At 42.4% G+C, this 22050-nt stretch overlaps 1 protein-coding gene across 5 annotated transcripts in view; it reads left to right on the top strand.

Annotated features, from left to right (window-relative positions):
* The window catches only part of LOC135257492 (protein spire homolog 1-like), a 55962-nt gene that overhangs the window by 10354 nt on the left and 23558 nt on the right, over nucleotides 1–22050 (top strand). For all 5 annotated transcript variants that reach the window (XM_064340270.1, XM_064340262.1, XM_064340291.1 and 2 more), the window contains exons 3-4: nucleotides 17164–17412; nucleotides 20272–20397. In XM_064340270.1, coding sequence (XP_064196340.1) covers nucleotides 17164–17412; nucleotides 20272–20397 — 375 coding nt within the window. The remainder of the gene's footprint in view (nucleotides 1–17163; nucleotides 17413–20271; nucleotides 20398–22050) is intronic.

The raw sequence follows: 22050 nt of genomic DNA, 5'->3' as shown, positions 1-22050 counted from the left end.
TATTTTTGTGTGATTTGGTTTGTTTGCTTATATGTACTGTACTTATTAATAATAATATAATACATTTTATTTATCAGGTGCCTTTCTGAGCACTCAAGGTCACTTTACATGGTATTAAAATGGTTAGAAAAATGACAAGACACTACGCATACAGGACACGGTGTTTCAAAAAATAAAATAAAAAAATTACGGACTAATTACCTACGAATGCCATGGGGGGAGAGAATAGCTATGTCATGTTAATGTGAAGCTAGTGTGAAGAGGTGAGTTTAAAATGGAGAGTATCTCATCATTATGGATGTGGGGTGGGAGTGCAAGATTTGGATGTGGGGAGGGAGGCAAGATTTGACTAGTTGGTTGGGGATTGGGTCTAGCTGACGTGGACGACCTGGATTTTGAGGTGACTTCAGAGAGCGTGGAATCATTGATAGGGAGGAACTGAGAGAGAGAGAACCTGTCTGAGCTAGCTCCAAAGCGGGAGAGAGGACATCATGTTCAGTACTAGTAAGGAGCAGCTGTTGGTGGATTGCATCAACTTTAGTGTGAAAGAAGCTAAGGAATATATTGCAAAGATCAGTGGAAATTCTGAGTGGGAATTTGTCAGCTGGCTGCAACAATTTGTTAACAGTAGAGAAAAGAACTTTGAATTTCCATGACTTGTGTGAATGATGTTGACATCAGGCAACTGAGAGGGCATTTTTGTCATTTGTTAGGTGTTGAGAATATGCCTCAGCATGAACAAAACTTATTTAAAAAACTTATTAAAACTTATTAACATTATAAGTAGAAACCTTTGCAAGTACAATTTATCCTGCCCTGAACTGAATAATTAGTGAACCTTTACCTCTTGAAACTTTACCTCAGACACCCGCACTCACGCACACACACACACACACACACACACACAGACACACAGAGGGAAATAAATTAGCTTGTGGAATTAGTATGACATTATTTATGTATGACTTAATTTATGCCTTTGGTAAAAGTCCTAGGGGAAAGAAACAATGTATATTCAAACAAAAGGCAACAGATTTTACATGTACACCTACATTTTAGGCATTTTGCTGCAGCTCTTATCAGGAGGGACTTACAATTAGTGCACAAAGAAAAGGTCTACATGTGTAAATCACCAACATTCCAAGTAGCAGTTCATGAGGGTGTAATGGTCAAGCTATAATACACTGGCAATAGGTAATCCATTGTCCCTAGAATTAACATATGGAAGGGAAAGTAGAGAGGTTTTTTTTATAGGGAAATATAGGATAGATAGGAGAAGAAGTGGGAGAGGGGAATGGGATTCAGGGTTGGGATGAGAAGAGGGATTTCCTCAACAGATGGGTCTTCGGTTTACACCGGAAGGTAGAGAAGGACTCGGCTGTCCTGACTTTGATGGACAAGTTGTTCTGCCATTGGGGAGCCAGTAGGTAGAAGAGTTGAGGGCAGGAGGAGGAGCGATGACCAGGTCGTCACAGGGAGTTCTGTGTTCATTGGATAATTGTAAATTGAGACTCTGAACTTTGAATCAGAATTGTTGAGTGTTGAGTCCACATTGGTGTTTTTAAAGGACAGTCTGACTTTGTGTAATCATATACTGTACGTATATTGTACATATCAATGGCTGGAGCAGGTCCTTTCACCTCATTTGCATGGTGTTCTGTTCTGTGTAAGGTGTAACCAGGTAAGCAGACCCAGCAAATCTGACACTGTATGCTCGCTCGCTTTAGAGAGAGCCCCTATTTCCGTAAATGCCTTCGGTGAGGCACAGTAATTGTCGTGTAGATAGAAGGGGACAGACAGTGCTTATTTTGTCTCTTCTGTTGTGGAAATAGCACATAATAGTAAACAATTGTATCTCTGATTGAATTAAGCCTAGGCATAACACTGAACATATGTTAGCATTTTGTATGTTTATATGACCGTGCTATTGCTAGCGTACCATCAACAACTAGCTTTTTCATACATGCATGCGAGGGCCTAATGTGCACTCAACATTATGAGCCGTTTGTGTTAAAGAAAGGGGATTCTTGTTCCTCGCTGTTGGAGCTCCTCAGTGGCGGCCTTCTCGGTGGCTGAGTGTTTTGGGATGTTATTCTGGCTTTCTGAATTGGGAACAGCAGACGCTTGTTTGCGTGAAGGTCGCGGAGTCGCCTCGTGTTCCAGGACCTCGGGGCTCACTCTGCGGTTGCGTAAATTCTGAGATTTCCCATCTCATGCCGATGGCACTCCATTGCATGCCTGCTGTTTCTCATGGCACATTCGTAACAGTGGCAAACATAAAGAAGTGTTTGTTCTCTGATATTCCCCACCTCATTCATACATGTCTCACGACATGCAGGGGTGGAGTTAGGGAAATTTGTCCTCGGACCCTGCTGCCCTGATCCAGGGTAGGGTATAGGCCTACCTGAGAAAATTAGATTAAAGTTCAAAACTGAAACGGTGGATGAAACCCAGAAACCCCCTACCTGTAATAGTCTGTGTGCTTGTAGTCAAATTGGTCACTTGTCAGGACTAATTCTGTACCAGCAAGGATTTGTGGCCAGGGCTAGTTTTGGTGTGGCAATTATTATTTTGGGATGAATGCTTTGTGTGTGCATGTGTATGTGTGTGTGTGTGTCTGTGTGTATGTGTGTGTGCAAGTATGTAGCTGGGAGGATCAGAGAACTGCCTGTCTACACACTGAAGCGGACAGAAAGCAGAGTCACACGACCCTGAGGTCATGGAGAGAGTTGGTCTCTCCTCCACTGCTCTTTTTATCTCACCCTCCCTGCCTCCATCAGAGAGCAGCCACATTTTTCAGGATTTTGATTTGTTTTTTCCTCTGGTGTGTCAAGTTCATTACTCACTTATACAGCCTATTATTTAACATGCTGAGAAGCTGTTGAACTCCTGATCAGATTAGCAGCTTGTAAATTTAATAGTTTGGTTCTGTTTCCTTCTGCTGTACAGCCAGGAAGAAAACAGGTGATCATAAGCTTTATATCTAAAGTAATAAGATAATTAATGAATAAGAGATGGAGCTAATCAGATCCTTTATAATGGCCTGTATTCAATCAACAGTTATTTGTCCTTAACTTTGACTTTAAAGTAAACTCAAGCATTGTACTTTTTCTTCACATTGTTTGTTTAGTTATTTTTTAAGCGATTGCAGTTTGATCTCACTTAAATGAAGAAAAAATGCATGTTTGCATATTCATTAGACTATTTTAGTAAGAGGCCTTTCAACTTGGGAGGGGGAGGGGGGTGGCTGAAGATTGTTATTCTAGGATGAAGTCAGCCTTGTAAAACGATTACATTTTAGGTCTCTCTCAGCAAAACTTCAAAAGACTTAAAGGCACTGGCCTGAGACAGAGCTCCTTTTGTTTCCGTGAAGCCCCCTATGAAGTTATCTGTTGTGATTGAATCTGCTTTCAAAGAACATGGGTAGTACCCAGAGGTGGAAAATCCAGGTTCAGAAAGTAAAAGTCCTCCCCAGTATTTTGTTCCAATCACCTGCATTTACCAATTAGAACAATTCTCCAGCCAGGGGATATAAATAATTAGTAGAATCAGCTCGCTGAGTTCATGGGTGGAAGAAACACATGGCAGGACTTTTACTTTCTGACGCTGGGACTTTCCACCTCTGGCAGTACCATAAATTTCTCATAGAATTTCTCAACACATTCCCCTCCAGAGCATTCTCTTCTTGCTAGGAGGTGCTTTAGTCCAATCGCTGTAGGTGCATGTCACAATGGGAGGCATGACTGAACTGTGAGAGAAACTCAAAATTGAACCTCATTCTCAGGCTCATCACCATTGGTATCATGGTCCTTATTTTGTGTTGCATGTCTATGTTGATAAATAAGAGTTGTGACATTACTTGGCCCAGGACTGCATATCATCATCCACAAGGTACGAAAATATAGTTGCAAAATAGTATTTGTTATGTAGGAACAAGGTGAAATTGAATGAGGCTTGGATTAGCAAATGTTATGGACTAGCATGTTATATCTGCATATTCTTGCATTAAGAGATTAGGGTTCCTCCTCATTCTAAATGTTAGTCTGGCTTCTGGAATTACAGTTATCTGTCACTGTTCTGTGGAAGAGTCTACAGAGCTGAGGGTAAAGTTAGTTTATCTGACTAGTACGGTCTTTTCTTGCAATACAAATAGTTATTTTTAGGTCAATATGACACTTGATTATTAATGGGTCTTTGTGCCTTCTTGGGGATACTGCGTTTTTGTATTCCTGAGAGTAACACTGATGTTCTCCAATACCATACATTGCTCTGGATGAGAGCTTCTGTATTGTAATACAATGTAATGTAATGAATTGCTATGGATACCGGAGGGAAGATTGTCCACACTGACTTCAGTCACTGAGCTTCTGGCAGGGTGTTGTGATGCAGCAGCTTCAAGGCTTTTTATTTGCTCTGCCAGCACCTATATCAGAGTTTACCTTTTACATAACATCTATTGTTATTCTTCATTGACATTACATGCATTGACATAAACAGAGTGCAGGATACTCCATAGGAAAAATGTAGGCTAGATTGTCTGAATATTACAATATTATTAGCATAGTACAGACATTTAAACAATCAAGTATGCTTCTTGAAGGTTTTAAGATTGTTTTCTTCATATATTTCATCCTTAGTATTTAATTAGTTTACTCAGTGCATCTTGAAATTGTTGTCAGCTATCTGCCTATTTGCTAGTTTTAAATGGTGACTCAGTGTATAAGTGGACTCCGTCAGATGGCTTATTTCAGTGGTTTTATTCAAGTGTGTTATCAGGGCTGACTCAGTGTTTTATTGCAGTGTGTACCGTCCTTGAGCTATTTGCTGGTTTTTAGTTGTGTGTACTCCAGATCAGAGTCTTATGTGGTTTTTGCAGGGGATTGATAGCTTATTTCAGTGGTTTTATTTGCAAAGTGTGGTGTTGTACTCACAGGTACAGGGGGACGATTGAGCTTATTTCAGTGGTTTTATTAAGAGTGGTGTAGGCCTGTCACTACATCAGGTCAGGGGACGATTGAGCTTATTTCAGTGGTTTTATTTGCAAAGTGTGGTGTACTCCAGGTCAGGGGACGATTGAGCTTATTTCAGTGGTTTTATTAAGTGTGGTGTACTCCAGGTCAGGGGACGATTGAGCTTATTTCAGTGGTTTTATTAAGAGTGGTGTAGCTCCAGGTCAGGGGACGATTGAGCTTATTTCAGTGGTTTTATTAAGTGTGGTGTAGGCCTACTCCAGATCAGGGGACGATTGAGCTTATTTCAGTGGTTTTATTAAGTGTGGTGTACTCCAGGTCAGGGGACGATTGAGCTTATTTCAGTGGTTTTATTAAGTGTGGTGTAGGCTACTCCAGTCAGGGGACGTTGAGCTTATTTCAGTGGTTTTATTAAGTGTGGTGTAGGCCTACTCCAGATCAGGGGACGATTGAGCTTATTTCAGTGGTTTTGTTTTATTAACGAGTGGTGTGTGTATGGGTGCCTACTCCAGATCAGGGGACGATTGAGCTTATTTCAGTGGTTTTATTAAGTGTGGTGTAGGCCTACTCCAGATCAGGGGACGATTGAGCTTATTTCAGTGGTTTTATTAAGTGTGGTGTAGGCCTACTCCAGATCAGGGGACGATTGAGCTTATTTCAGTGGTTTTATTAAGTGTGGTGTAGGCCTACTCCAGATCAGGGGACGGTGCAGTTCCTCACAGCCCTGTCCACTCGGTCGTTTTGAAAGCAAGGGATATGTGGCAGTTCTGCAGGGTTGACTCAAAAGTTTAAAATTCAAAACTTGTTTTCAAACTAGCATGGCGTGAGAGCTTTGCTCCCCTTGGTGTCAGCCGGAGACAGACACTACAGAGGTGGCTTCAGAATGCCCCTCGGCAGATTGTGATGTGGGCAGAGAAGTCATGCAGTGTTTCTGTACTGCGGGGCCCTGGTTAATATAGACAATCTTCTTTTACTGTGATGAGGGTAAATGATATTCCCAGGGGTGGGTGGGGGTTGGGTGTGAGTTCGGGTACATCAAGCTGGTTGCTTTCATCCGCAGCCCTGACTATACAGACATATTTGTCAGACGTAGATGTGTGCGTGTGAGCGTCTGCATGCCTTTGTGCGTGTTCGTAAGTGTGCATATGCACATATGTCTGTTTGTGTATGTTTTTATGTGCTTACTTGTGTGTGTGTGTGTGCACATGACAGCCCATCGTACCCTCTATCTCTGTATGAATACATTATATCTCAAAAGAGCTGAATTGATGACGCCACCGCAGCAGCGTACATGCCAGAAAGTGACTCAGTGCTGTAGCCGGCTCTCTCTGGGATGCCTCTCCTGGTTTATCAAACTGCTATTTTTAAATTACCTTCAGCATTTTTGTTTGGCTGAACTTGGGTTTTGTGATGATTCTGCAGGTGCTGCTGAACAGGCTGACCTACTTCCTCCTGCATAAAGACTTATGAGCAAACACAAGGAGGGACTGACATGTCAATGCAGGGATAAACACAGAGATTACTGATACAAGCATAAATATGATCTCTCGTATACCTTAAAACCTGCATTCAGCAATTTTAAGAATGCTAAGTCTTGATTAATGTTTATTTGACAGTCATATTTGCCTTTTTACATGGTCATGAAATATAGAGTAGGTGCAGAGTATACCAGGGTGGCCAGCACAAGGTGTGACTTTTTTTTGGATAATGCTAACAATCGCTAATGCTAACACTATGTTTACTGTGTGAGCCAGCTTCACCTGAGAGAGTCTGCTAGTGAAAACAATTCAATGTGACACAGAGTTCAGTACATTGTATCTCTCTTCAGCAAGACTTTCCCATAATTCTTCAGAGAGAATTAATACAAATTTTTTCTGAGTAGTGATTCATTTCCTATTTGACACTCAGACCTGCAGTCTTCAGACTACTGGGCTCCCTCAGTGAAAGCCCTGTGTAAATATTGCGTTAGCTTTATGCAGCTAGTCGTGAGAGCTGTAATCATTGGCGGGCCTATGAGTAAGCCATTGGGAATGATGTTAAGGGAGTTGCCACTGCTGGATATGGGATTGGCCCTTAACAATAGCCAACATAAAGGGAACCATTACCACACTAGGCTGTGCATCCAATATGCTGGCTGCCACTCCTGCAGTCACTTGTGTTGTCATTCTGGAATTTTGAAAGGGTGTCTATTCCTGTTTTTAGCTAGATCATCACTCATTTATAATAGCTTCTTATTTAATGTAAATATTCAGATAGAGCCTGAGATCTCAGTTTTAGCTTAGTTTTAGCTTCAGATTAGTTTTCTGAGAAAGTCAATACTGTATGTACTTGAAAAAGAATTCTTTGGTAAATGGTTTGGTGGACATTCAGGTTGTATGTCGAGTGAAATAAATTCAGTTGTATAATTTAGTATAATTTTTTCAATTTTCTTCGAGTTTAGGTTTCTCAGGGAGCAACTCCAGGTGTCATTTGTGGGCCGGTAGTAGTACTTGGACTACTAGGGTCAACCGGAGGGACCTGCTGACTGATGTTTGCTGGGCTGCCAGAAAAGGGATGTTGATTTGGGAAGAGGATTTGCCAGTTCTGTTACTCAAAATGGTTGGATTAAAGAGTAACCTGTTTGTGGTGTGTGCCTTTGTAAGGTTTAACCAAAACACCTGGGGTGCCATTGAAGTTTAAATGAACTTAATAGTATATTAGCTATACACTAGTTTCAGATATATATCAATGTTTATTTCTGTCCTTTAGTGAAGGGGCTGAAAATGCACTTTCGCTACTTTTTGATGCTGGATAGTGCTAGAATATTTCCATTGGGGTTCAGAGCACCTTAAAGTTATTCTGTCTGTTTTAGTCGGATGCTTCGGCAACTTATGATGCAAAATGTTCCCTGAGCTTGATCACATCATCCTAATCACAGGCCATACTTTTCAGTAGAGGACAAACAGATCTCTCCCACGTCAATGGGGCTATGTAAAAAACTTATTGTTCCATTCCGCAGTGGATTCTGCAGTGGAGCAGGAATTCTGGGAAGGATGAGAAAGGATGCTGAGAGTAGATTGGCCTGGGGACAGAGGCCACATGATTACATGCACAACGCTTGTGCGTTCTTCCTGTTGCATTGTGTGGCAGTAGAGCAGAGACAAGTAGGCCTTGAAGGGAGTTAGAAGAGAAAACCCACATTGTGTGTTTGCTTACAGATGAGAGAGTTGCAACTGTGTCTCAAAGGCCTTCTAAAATAGCAGGATCTCTCTTTCTCTCTCTCTCACTCTCTTGCTCTTTCTCTTTCTCTGTCTTACTCTCTCCCCCTCGCTATCTCTCTGTCATGTTCGTACTCTCGTTACAAATGTATCCTGAGACTGCCCCCCTCGTCAAACAGCCTGAGCTTGATTCAGTTCAGAGCACCAGTGTGGAATCATTTAGGGAGTCAGTCTTGCTTTATGAATCACATTTTGGTATGGAAGCATGGATAGTTGGAAAGACCTCAATGCATCGTAAGGTTGCAAAGATGACCTCCACTGAATTCCTCTTGGTTAAGTCTCTTTAAATTAGACACACCATCAAGCATACCAGAAAGATCTCTGGCACTTCTCATCTGGCCCTTTTTCAGGTTCACCCCTCTGGAAGGTGCTGCAGATCCTTACCAACTGAAAACTACTACCACATCACCTTACTGTAAACTTTGTTGTATTATATTTACATATACTGTATCTTTGTATATGTCAGTAAGTGTATTTATTTTGTGATTTTCTGGTTAGGTCTGTGTAATGGTCATGGTGTACCGAAAGGACTTGCCTTAGGCCTAGGTCACATGGCAATAGAAATATCCATTCTATTCTATTCTATTGGTGTAACCAAGAGATTGCAGGTTTGTCCTCCACCCCTACTCCCTGTGTCCCTGTGAATGGTTGCTGTATTTCAGGCTGCATGGACAGCAGATGACCCAGGATGAATGGGGAAGGCTGTGCATTTGAGGGCTCTGTAGAGGCTCTAGTTCACATCCTAAGGGAAAGGGCTGCCCTGCAGTGGTCAGGGAGGAAGCACAGAGCCATATTGGCTTTCAGGGAAAGCTCCCAAGGTCAGCTTGGTGATAAAGATTCTATTTTCTCTTTAAATTCTTATGTTTTATTTCTCCTAGCACTGCAGGTTTTCATGGGTACTGCTTTCTAACTGCTTTCTAAATGTGATTGCTGAAACAGCAGCTTTTGGTAAAGGGGAAACATTTGGCGGGGTAGATTTCTTAGGGGCTGCGGTGTTCAGTAATAGTTGTGATACGGTACCACGGCTTTATAAACCGCATGCAGGCCAGGCCCGTTCAACATGTTGAAATGTCCAGTTGTTATCCCCTGACGATATGATACTTTTTATTGGAAAGCAGCGTTTTTTTTGTGGGGAAGTATTTAGCCACCCACACTAAGGTACGGTAGCTGACCCAGCTATCACAGACACAGACTGGCAATGACACAGGCAACTTGTGTTAACCCACTGTGTCATTTTCCTCCCGTTCCTGTGCACCATTCCACACCCGCTCCCTCCCCCCCCTCCCCTCCCCCTTCCCCTCCATTCCGCTGTCACAAGTCTGGGAATAGGACGATGGCGCTTAATTGGAGCGGAGTCATGTTCCCGTCAGCGGTCCCTTGTGTGAGTGGGGAGAGCAGAGCTTGTGTGTATTAACCCTGCGCTCCCTCATAAACCTGCTGATGGATTCATTCTGAGGCTAATTGGCCTCCGATAAAACCCTAGCGCCCAAACGAGTCCTCCTTCGAGTGGCTATTCATGGTCTGCAGGATAGTGTGCGTGCCGCCATTAGGAAACGCAACGGCATATTGACGCACATGGACTGTGAAAATGTATGTATTCAGTCCGTATGTTTTATAGTTAATTAACTTAATGGTGTTGCCAGTATTGTGTGTGTGTGCGTGTGTGTGCGTGTGTTTGCGCTTGTGTGTGTGTGCATGTGTATATGTAGGTCGGTACATATAATTATGTGCACACATGCGAGTACAAATTGCACAAATGCATGCACAAATTAGTTGCACGTATGCATGTTTGTGTGTGTGCTAGAGAGTATGAGTGCATTTGTGCATGTGTGAATTTGAGAGAGTATGACTTTTGTAGCCTCTGCATTGGGTGGCAAATAAAGCTCAAATTACAAACAAATTATTGACTGCTTTCCATTAACCCTGCCTTGTGAGGGCAGGAGAGTATCATGTTGTGTGTTGGGAGTTCTGTCTCCCACTATTTGTTCTTTTGTGGAATGCAGTGTCAGTACTTCACAAACATAGTGCCTCCTTTGATGCAGCGTCTGTGAACTAACGCCCAAAATGGGGTGTCAAATATCAAAACAATGAGCTGTTCACCTGTTCTTCATTGAGTCTGTTCAGTTTGTATGCACCAAGCGCATGCTTCCATAAAGCCAGGAACAATATAGAAGGAATAGAAGGAACAATGGGAAAGCTCTAAAGTCCCTTATGGGACTGGCTGAATCAAAGGACAGTCAGACAGGGGCTGTAATGACCCTCTTGTCATCGTAAGGGAATATCTCTGGGTTGTAACGGTATCCGGGCGGGGATGGACAAAGGACGGGGTTCTGCACCCAGTCAGTCGGGGTCTCCAGGTTCCCAGGCGTTGTGTATCGGGCGAGGACAGATCCGCTGGTGTCACCGTTGCCCCGGTTATTGATGTGTCAATCAGGTAATCAGGTGATCTTAGCCCGCCCCCCCTGCCTTATCTGGATAAAGGGGCCTGTGCTTGTATTCACCATTCAGGTCTGTTCCAGAGTGGTCTCTCGCGCGTTTCTCAGCTTTGCTTTGTGCCAGACTTGGCATAGTGCGAAAGGGCTCTCTGTATTCATCTGGGAGCCACACTGGGAGCCAGATTCTCCCTGGTAATACATGAACCCCGCCCCCAAAACATTTGGCATACTTGGTTGATTGCCAGAGCTGTGCCGGGGGGTGGCACTCTGATACGGTACACTGACGACCCTCCCAAGTCCACAGCTGACCACAATCTGGACCTTAATCAGAAGGCGGTTACAGTCAGTGGATTCTCTCAGAACAGGGCTTCTACATGTTTAGCAATACACGCTATAAATTACTGTATGTGCATTACTGAGAAGGTTAAGCAGCAAGCATGTGAAGTCATTTTGGAAATATTATTTGAGTAATATCTTTTAACCCTTTATTCTCTGCTCTCATTTTGGTTTCTAGCACAATTTGCCTGGCATTCAGCATAACCACGTGCTTATTTCCTTAACCCCTGTGTTTGGTTTGGGTCAAATTGACCCATTTTGAACTTTTACTAAAATAAGAATTATGCTTTTGAGAGGTGTAGTTCATAACCAGTGACTTAACCGGTGAAAATGTGGTTCTTGTTTTGTGTTTCAATTTATTGTTAATCATCTGTATTCTTATTTTTTCCTGCATGGGTTCCTTGAATATAATAAGATGAATAATAATTTAGAATGTCAATTCAAAACAATAAATATCAACAATATCAGATAAAGATGATTTATATCCCATGCCTTCAGTATAGTGTTTAAAAAAAAATAATAATAAACTTTATAAATAAGCCAATAAATAAGCCAAACCCTTATCACAAATGAATGACGCTTCTATTGTTAAATGTGATGTAGCAGAGCTAAATGGTAACTATTGACCATAGTGTTTATATTTTCTGGAATTCAGATAAAGATAATATATATGGTATTTTTACAAAAATTTTATTTATTTATTGCTGTAAAATCCCAATAATGTCCCTGGGTGTATTTGACCCAGGCTAACCATTTCAAATGTGCTAATAAGTAAACCAAACAAAAGAGTAAATCAAGTATCACATTTCAGCAGGTTTAGTTTTGTTCATGTGTGCTGTTGTGAGTTTGAAATTTATTTTGGAGCGAATGAAAAAGTGTAACCCGAGTTTTGTTTTGTTAAAAAGCTCAAATATAGGAAGACTGAATGAATGCATAATGTTTATGGAACTGGGCTTGCAAGTTTGTTCAATTCCCAAGTTGTGCATTACCGTCAAGAAAACTGCGTAACCTGAATTGCTTCTACAAATATCCAGCTTTATAAATGGTTTTTACTGTATGTAAAGAATGTATGGTGTGTAAGTTTCACTGGATAAATGCCTGCTAAAAGCTTTATGTAGCTAGATGCAATGTAAGGTCTCCCTTGGATAGTTAAAATAGTTTTTGACTATTTAATGGCTGTTTCTTGCTCTTTTTTTCTTGCCTTCTTTTCAACTGAGCACTTCAGACAGAAGTAACCATACTGCTGTATATACTTTTTTTTGACAGTTATTTTTGTTTGTATTTCTGAAGATATCTATTCAAACTGAAGAAGGGTAACATGTTGCAACGAATAGTAATTTATTGTAGTAATATATTGTTTAACGCACAGTACCATTTTAACTACAAAACTGCATACAAAGTAAAGCAGTGATTTATGTTATGACCACCGTATCGCATGTGATCTATCCGTCCATTATCTATACCCACTTATCCTGAGGCAGGAATACACCCTGGACAGGCCGCCAATCTATCACAGGGCACACACACTATTCACTCACACACTCATACCTATGGGCAATTTAGGGTCTCCAATCGGCCTACCTGCATGTCTTTGGACTGTGGGAGGAAATCAGAGTACCCGGAGGAAACCGACACGGACACGGGGAGAACATGCAAACTCCGCACAGAAAGGCCCCAAGCCGAGATTCACAGTGCTACCCAATTCACCACCCTGCCGCCCCTCACATGTGATCTAGAATGGCCTATTTCTGCCTTGTCATGTGATGATTGTAAGGGCTGGCTCCATGTTGGATTAGAGTGACAACATGTTGATGACATCACAGCTGTCATTGTGGCTGGTTGCTCTGGTGGGATTGGGAGGTGGATTACATTACATAACACTAAGACACACAAATTATATCTATTTTTGTCATACAGAAGACTTAACATCTGCACTGCGCAACCCATTCACAGATTATTTTAGATCCTGCTGAGTAATTTCTTGTGAAAGGCAGAAGTTCCTTATATTGAGTAAAATCCCGGGGGGCACCGTGGTTGCACTGTTGCTTCACAGCTAGAAAGTCTTCGGTTTGAATCCCAGCCAGGATTGACAAATTGACAAGTACCTTTCCAATAATGTGCATTTTACTCAGCAAATAGATTTTCCATGATTGGATTTATTTATTTGTTTATAAATTCAAACGATATTGATAAAAGTATTCAATCAAATAGGTAATAGGTGGCTCAGGTGGCACAGCTGTGTACTGTCAATGACTTTATTGCATGAACCCATCAATATGCGTCGCACACCAAAAAAAAAAAAATGTTGCTTTCTATTTTGTCCAGGTTGACGGCAGGTCTGCTAATTCCTTTCACTTTCTGTGGTTGTTGGATTTCTGTACATACAGGATGTGCCCAAAGTTTGCCCTGCTTGCATTTTAATTTTAGCATTTCAAAAGAGATGTAATTTCCGGTGGGTTTTATTTGGTATTTACCCGTAAAATGTCAATTGGATGCTTACTGCTTTGTTCTTACACCCCTTTAGCTCATATGTGTGAAACCACGTACTAGGTTCTGAAACACAATCATGCAATTGTGTTGTCTGTTGTAGCGTGGCAAATGTATTCTCTGTCTCTCCCTCTCACTCACTCACTCACGCACTTGTACATGCACGCACACACGCACATACACACACACACACACACTCAAGTCACCTCTGTGTGGTGTGATGAAGGCCTCACTACTTGTCTTCTCACTTTCCTTGTTTCACCGCAATGTAAATCAGCTTTGTTTAAATTTCAGCTGATGCAGTTGAGCTAATTTTTCTCAAGCAACAACCTCACTCATGGTGTTCCTTCTTATGAGGACCTGGATGGTAATTCATTCATTCCCATTATTGACAGTATTTTAGTGAAACTGATTTAGAAGTGCATGAATGAACTACAGTACCATATGCATTCCCCCTCACTATCCCTTTGTTGGTTATTTTTCTTTCTCCGAATAGCAGATATGATGGGCCAGATTCTTTCTTTCTTTAGCCAATGAAAACTGTATAGAAAATCCTAGCCTCTGTGGTTAGGGATGTAGGCTTTGGTTCAGTTTCTCTTTGTGAAAAATGGCACCATATGTCAAATAATAAAGTGAGTCATGATATTCAGAGGCTGATTTCTCAAGCATGGAGTTTTTTACGATATGGAAGCAATATGAATGGCTTTATGATGTGCTGTTCTGTCACTTCGAACCTGGATTAAAGTATGGAATGACTCTTTGTTGTCTTAATGTGTGGCTTTACCAAGGGTGTTTACTAGGTACAGCTCTGATATGAGCCTGACAAAGCCCCACACATTAGTCAGGTGTTATATTGAGGGAATGTGCATTCCATACATAAAGTCCCCATAATCAACCATGCAAAGGAAGTGAGTGCGTGTGTGTAAGAGAAAGTGTTTTTTGTGTATACGGTGTTTCTTTGAGTCTCTGTGTATGGGAGAGTGTATGAGAGTAATGAGACCTTCATTACACCACACAGAGGTGACTTTAGAGTGAGCATGTGTGTGTATGTATGTATATACAGTATATATGTATGTGTGTGTGTGTGTGTGTGTGTGTGTGTGTGCGCGCGCGCATAGGTGGCAGCCAAGTATGCAGGCATTGAGCTCTAGTGTTTCTTTTGCGCCTCTACATCATGAAACCTATGCACTTGTTGTACGTCGCTCTGGATAAGAGCGTCTGCTAAATGCCTATAATGTAATGTAATGAGCTGGGATCACCGTGAGTTCTCACTTCCCTGCTCTGGCGCAGAAAAAAAACCTGTCTTCATCCTATTCTCTGGTGTTCTTTCTTGTGTATGAATGTACAAAACATTCATGTATATAAATCCAGTGTTTCTGCCAGCCTCTTTGGAAGCTGATAGAAGTACTTGGGAGGGAGGACAGTATATTTTGACAGACGAAAGCAGATGGAGCGTTCTGCTGCACTCCTTGTGCCAGTGAAACAGCAGACTGCTTTGTCCCCAAAATTAACTCCATGGTTTAGGCTACCAAAAGACCTCATTCTTTTATGCACCCCCCCATTTGTGTCCATAGCAACGCCAGTCTCTTAGTTTCCCAGGATGAAAAAGCAGTGCAGGGGCAGAAAAACGTACTCTAATGTCTTTTAACGACTTTATGTTCGCCATAAATGATAATATCAGTTGTCAGTGTTGTGAATCAGTTCATGCTTATTTTTGCCATCTCCTTTATGACTTTTTCTGTGGGCTGTTTCTCTTTGGTCAGTTCAGACAGTATGTTGATGGTCATGCGTCCGGTCTATGTTTGTTGCATTGTCATTTGGTTGTCAGATTTCTTCATGGTTCCAGCGCTGTAATAAACCTTGCTTTTCGGTTAGGGCTGGTTGAAATTCCAGTGGTGCAGTAGGTATTGAGTGAATTACACTCCCTCAGGGGTTCTCTTTGTGACCCAGCTGAGCCACAGCAAATGGGGGATGCTGCTAGTCTCCCAACCCTCTTTGATGATATTGATCCGGGCCTGTTACCCTTGTCCTCAGGGCTGGCTTTCCTGGCTTTATTGACCAGCAACGTTTTTGGCTGTTGGTGAACAGGAAGTTCTAGTGCACAATTGTCATGATATTGAAATTCATGCATTGGTAATCAATTGACTTTGTAGATTGTAGCAAAATGTATTAAATAGCTTACTTTACTTTTTATGTTATATTCACATCAGACACCACTTGCAACTGGATGGGGCAGTGTTGTTAGTTAGCATGTGAATTCATACACGGAAGTACTTCTACCTTTTAAAACAAGGGTTATACGGGTTGTACAGTGGTTATATATAATGGCTATAGCCTACAAGTAGAGGAGGACTTTTGGAGAAATATTGTTTAAAAATTATGTCAAAGCCTCAATGGCTAATAACTGAACTGTAACATGGAAATACTTGAAAAATGAAAATGGAAATGCTTGACAGCATTTATTTAGGAACATCATGAGCCGATTCATTGTAGCATTGCTGAGAGTTGATTGCTTGGAAAGGGAGTGCCTGCATCATAAGCTATTTCTTTTTGCAGCCTGGTAAGCTTCTGTTAAATATTATCTTAACAGGCTCCTGGGTTGTTCCCTTTGTGATTTTGAAATAACGATGAAAGCACCCTCTCTGGCTGGTTCATTAAGAAAAACACAAGCCATGCCAAGTGCTTCAGAGCTTACTGGTGTGCTCTTTAGCATCTTACCCAATGGATATAAAAACCTCTCTGTATGCTGTCATTCGGTGGGTTCAAATAAGTTCTTCCCGGCCATGTTGTGGGAAATGATGCTTACTCTCATCTTTTTCAAGCCTTTTCCTTGCTGCACTGATGTCCTGCTGTCTTTTTTGCTGTAGCACTGCGGAGACATAATTTGCCCTTAGCAGTGATTCAGATGCATTCAAAATAAGATATTGACTACATCACCACTAGAATTATAGCTCAAATAAATTAATCAAATGCAGGTCAAAAATGTCACCTTGACCTTGTGGCAAGTGCTATAGAAGGAGCCTGAGGTTACAGCTCTAATCTGCTGTCTGTGTCAGTCTTCAGTCATTAGATGTTTTGCGAACTGTTGATAAAGCAGAGATGTGCAGTGCGGTGCGTACAATGTGTATATTGACGATGGTAATGGCCCAGCCACAAATGTATTTGTGTCTCTGGCTGTTTGCTGTTAAGATTTCTGAGTGAAACTAAGTCCATGCATGCCAAACCATTTTCATAGGTTTCCAATTCACTTTGAGCGCAGGATTTTGTTGACAGTTTCCTGCTAACAAGGAGTAAGTAATAACTAGGCAGACTATTCATGTGACTGTAAGTAATAAATGGCCTCACCCATTGTGTGGACAAGCTTGCCTGATAACGATCAAGTCCTCTTTAGCGCTGAAAATATTTCACTGTAATGAGAAATCCATCTAGCGGTGCGGCAGTTTAGCACACGCTAGAAATACTTTATACACCTCATCTGATCACATTGATTTTAGTTTTTCTATCTGAATTTTTGTTTGTCTCTGTCAAATTGAAGATAAATCAATGTGTGAAAAATAGTGTAATAATTAGCAGAAAATATGTAAAATCTATAAAATATGTAAACTATTTTATGTGAAGGTGCCGGGAGGGGAGTGGCCTTAGATAAACTGACCAATGGGCGGGTTGTGTGTCCTGCAGGTGATCGAGTCGCTGGGCATCATGATCTACAAGGCTCTGGATTTCGGCCTGAAGGAGAGCGAGGAGCGGGAGCTGAGCCCGCCCCTGGAGCAGCTCATCGACCTCATGACCAACATGCCGGAGTCGGAGCGCGACGCCTGCCCCGACGAGGGCTACGAGGCCACTGAGGAGGAGGAGGATGAGGACGGCGAGGAAGGCCTCGCCGGCGCCGGTGCCTGCTACGTTCGAGGCTACAGGGACATCCTGAAGGTAGAGACGAGGATGGGCTGGAGCTTTGCAGGGTTATTAAAGCGGGTTAAGAACTGCTGCTGCCAGTTAGCTAGATCCATTTGTTTAAGTGGCTGGTTTACTACTGGTTTGGAAACACTGAATAAATATGTTGGTCTAGGCCCTATTGTTTTTCTTTTCTGGGCATAGTTGGCTGGGGACATTACAGAGCTCAAATCTGCAACTGTAGGACCTAGCTTGCACTTGTGTCAACCATCTTTATCAACTGAGTTACTTGGGAGACCCATCTTATTATGTAATATAATAGGCCCAGTTTTAATAACTCTGGTATGGGGAAAATTATATTTTAATCATTGTGCTTCTCTGGCATTTCTTACTTTTGGCTTGGAGAACTCCTATATTCGCACTGTTATGTCTTAAATGGAACACATTTGTCATGTTGTGCTGTTTCTTGATTACCTCTCTGTCATTTTTGCTGAGAACAAATGCTGAACACACGTGAAATTGGGAAACAATCTCTCTGGCTTAGTGATATAAATGAATTCTTTGAAGTCTTTGATCTATGAGTAAAAACGGTGGAGACACGGAGCTGATGTTGGTAGAGGGTTATTTTGCTTTGAAAGATTGCATATTACATGTCTTAACCGTGGCATTGATGTTCACGCTCCCGTGGTGAGAGACCGAGGCCGGTCACGCTGTCAGTCACATGTCAGGCTCTCTGGCCTGCGTGTTCCTCTGGAATGAATGCAGGCAGACTGTACGATGTTGTTGCTGGTCTGGTCAGGGTTTCCTGCCCACGGGACTGCTGTGACTGAGGCGTACACCTAGAATCATGTCAGACATTCTGCCAAGGCCTGCACAACCAATCACGTGTCACCTTTTACATTCACAACAAATTGCGGATCTTATCTGTGGCACTGGCAAATGGAATGTTTTTTACTTTTCTCACTGAGGCTGTTGTTCAGTTGCTGGAGTTTTGCCATTTTTTATGTATGCTTCCTTCAAATTTAGAGTGCCAAATTGTATTGGTTAGATAAGCCAGCCTTCAATGCTGCAACCTTCTCTGTCAATTCAGAGCACATGCTCTATGGCAGACTGCACTGCTGTTGGCCACTGCATCCATTCACTCCGTAGTCCTGAGGGGTTGCTGTCATGTGATGAGGGTACTAGGGAATATGGGGAGCATGCAGTACACTGCAGCCCTCCCACTGCCATGTGATGAGGGTGCTGGGGAACATGGGGAGCATGCAGCCCACTGCAGCCCTCCCACTGCCATGTGATGAGGGTGCTGGGGAACATGGGGAGTACACAGCACACTGCAGCCCTCCCACTGCCATGTGATGAGGGTGCTGGGGAACATGGGGAGCATGCAGCCCACTGCAGCCCTCCCACTGTCATGTGATGAGGGTGCTGGGGAATATGGGGAGTACGCAGCACACTGCAGCCCCCCCTCCTGGGGTTATGCTGCGGGCAGTTTAGCATTGCCTTGCAGGGCTCTAAGCACAGGGTGCTGTTTGGACCATGTTGCTCTTCAGAGTACCTGAGAATCACTCTTATTTATTTAGGCTTTTTACCCTTTTCCAGCTGAATATGTTCAGCTGAATATAAGAGAACCATTATTGCCTGGTTTGCACAATGGAAATTAAAAAAATATATATTTTAAATATATTTAATGTTGATTAATGAGGTGATGCTAATAGTGGTATTAAGAATTAAAGCTTCACAGATCACATTTAATCTGTCATTAATAATATAATGTGACCGTATAATCTCTGTGGAAATTAAGTTATAGAAAGTCACGTGTTGCTGCCGGGACATAAATACATAAGATTGTCTTTCCAAGCGATATGATAGTAAAGATTCAATATATGCAGATGTAAATATCTGAGAGAGTGAGTGAGCCTGCTCTTGTTGGCATGTCTGTAATTTCCCTTAATTCCTGGAACAATTGCTTGCTTGAGTGGGACGTGCATATGTTTGTGCTGGAACATTACATAAGTGTGCATTCTAATGTCTAATGCACACTTATCTAGTCAAGGAAGAAGTAAAAAGTGTCATTATGTGAGAGAGTGTTGGAATTATTACTCCCTTTCCTGTTAAAGACAATCCCTCTAGAAGGAAACCGTTGTCTACCACACAGACAATAATGGCTGTAGTTGCCCTTCAAAATCAATATTCCTCGGTCCAGAAATCATATGCCCATGTTTATCTGAAGAATTGGGTCATCTTTTCCTGGAGAGGAAATTGACATATTTAATTTTTCTCTTGTTTAGTCCCAATATCAATGTGCACCTTTATTGTTTTTTGTTTTTTTGTGTTTGATTTTGACAGTTTAATGTTCAATATCTTTGATACTACATTTTATAAAAATGATGACCCTTATCATAGCACAGTGTAGTATAGCCAATATCGACGTATTAAACATACTGAGAATACCAAAAGTAGTGGTAGTAGTGGTTGTGGTAATGGTAGTGGTCGTCAGTGGTAGTAGTAGCAGTAGTGGTAGTATTAGCATGTAGCACATAGCACTAGTAGTTTTAGTTTTTCTATCCGGCACACAACTCGTGGATGAAATTCCTTTGGGGCAAGCCAAGAGAAATGTTGAAATGTCAGGGCCATTTAGTTACAGAAGGAATGACACACTATTGACCCTAGTAACGTGTAACACCATGGTTCAGGTCAGGAAGTAGTGTGCTTGTTTTACAACCCAGGATGAAATCTAGATGTGCTGTCTCCTCATTCCATTCTAAATAACGTGCTGTGGTTGTTGGCCATTTCTAATTGTGTTAGTAAAATCTACACTACAGCCAACAGTGTTCATGCAATAGAAATGAATAATAAAACCATCTCTCTCTCTTTCTCTCTCTCTCTCTCTCTCAGCTGTGCACCTCTCACCTTCCCAGCCCTTCCGACGCGCCCATTCACTACCAGGCTGTGTGCCGTGCTCTCTATGCTGAGACCAGGGAGCTCTGCACGTTCCTGGAGAAGATCAAGAGTGCCAAAGAGGTGAGCCTCTGAGAGCCTTGAGCCGAGCTGGTCAGGCTCCTGTATCAGAAGGCCTCAGTCTGGTTGGTTTTCTGCCTCTGGATACCCACTGACCCCCTGTTAACCTGACCCAGTTAGCTCATATTGGCTTTTTATTGTGTCTCTGTCAGTGGACCATCATTATGTCAGCATGACCCAAAAACTGATCAAAGTTGTCTAAGTTTAATGTGGTTTAGCTCTTAGTAAAGAACATGTAGTTAATGTTGGACTTTTCTAAAGTATCTTTGGCAAATGTGCAATCGACTGCTTATAGATGATTACTTGTTTGGTCTTGTTAGGTGTGTTTAACTGGGTGGCAATGCTGGAAATTTACATTGGGCCAATGTGACCCTGCCATATGTTAGCCATTCTTGGCTTCAGAGGGAAAAAAAGTATCTTCCCATGAAATTAAATAGAACCTTTGGCAAATGACTGTTGGCATTGCTGGAGCAATAGCACAGCTAGTTTAGAACAGTCCCGTCACATGTACGGGACTGTTGGAGACCAGCAGACTCTGCAAGACCGGGGTCTGTGACCATGGTAGCTAACTATCCCTGCCCCCCCCAGGGCGATTCTATTCTGAATATCAAATGGGGGAGCCTTGGCTGACTGCATACGTGGCTGCCCAAAGGAAAGATGGAGATTAGGCCCCGTACATGCAACATTACACATGCTGGTAAGGCTAAACCAGCACAGCAGAGCTTAAACAGGACTGTAGAACTGTAGTTTATGTGGAACACTACACTGAAAGAGCAGGGCAGATGGATTCTGTCTGAAGTTTAAGGATCTGTCAGACTGGGGGAGAATAAAATCTTTGATGTCGCAGTGCAGTCAGGGAGGCTTCAGCCTTTTGTTATCCATGACCACCATTGTTCTAGAAAAGTCTGCCTATTCGAAAAACAACCTCAAGTGGGCATCAAGTGAGGGCTGGTACCATGTGTGGCAAGACGGAGCAGGGATACACTGCATTCGTCCTGACTACAGACTGGTAATTGTTGGATGTGCTATGGCAACACAATAGACTAGCCAAGATAAATTTCATTGTTGCCATGAAGTGCCTCCCCGTTTGTTTGTACGCTTTAATTTGTAGTGGGGTGAGAGTGTAAACGACATCATGAGTAAACGAGTAATGACTGGTCATTGCTTACTCTTAAAGAATGAGCGTTTCGGGCCGTCTGGGTAGTGTGGAGGTACAAGCACTCGCCTACCACCGCAGAGGGTTCAATCCCCGGCAGCGGTACTTCCGGCTTGGTCAGACGTTCCTATGAACACAATTGGCAGTGTTTGCGAGTGGGAAGCCGGTGAGGATATGAGTCCTGATCGTTGCATTAGCGACTCCTACTGGTTGGTTGGGACGCCTGTTCAGCAGGGAGGGGATCTGGGGGAGATAGCGTGAACCTCACGCGTTACGCTCTCCCAGTGAAACTCCTCGCTGTCAGATGAAAATAAGCGGCTGGCGACTCCACAAATATCGGAGGCTGGCATGTGGTAGTCTACACCCTCCCCAGACCGACAGAGGATAGTGCATTGACCAGGACTGCGATACACACGGGGAATTGGAAAGAATGAGCGTTTCAGTTGGAGGTTTTCTGTATTGTGCAGTCATTAGTATCAGTGGGAATACAGACTCGTGTT

Source organism: Anguilla rostrata, chromosome 1 (assembly GCF_018555375.3).
Source record: "Anguilla rostrata isolate EN2019 chromosome 1, ASM1855537v3, whole genome shotgun sequence".
NCBI lineage: Eukaryota > Metazoa > Chordata > Actinopteri > Anguilliformes > Anguillidae > Anguilla > Anguilla rostrata.
This window is presented reverse-complemented; position numbering and strand designations above follow the sequence as displayed.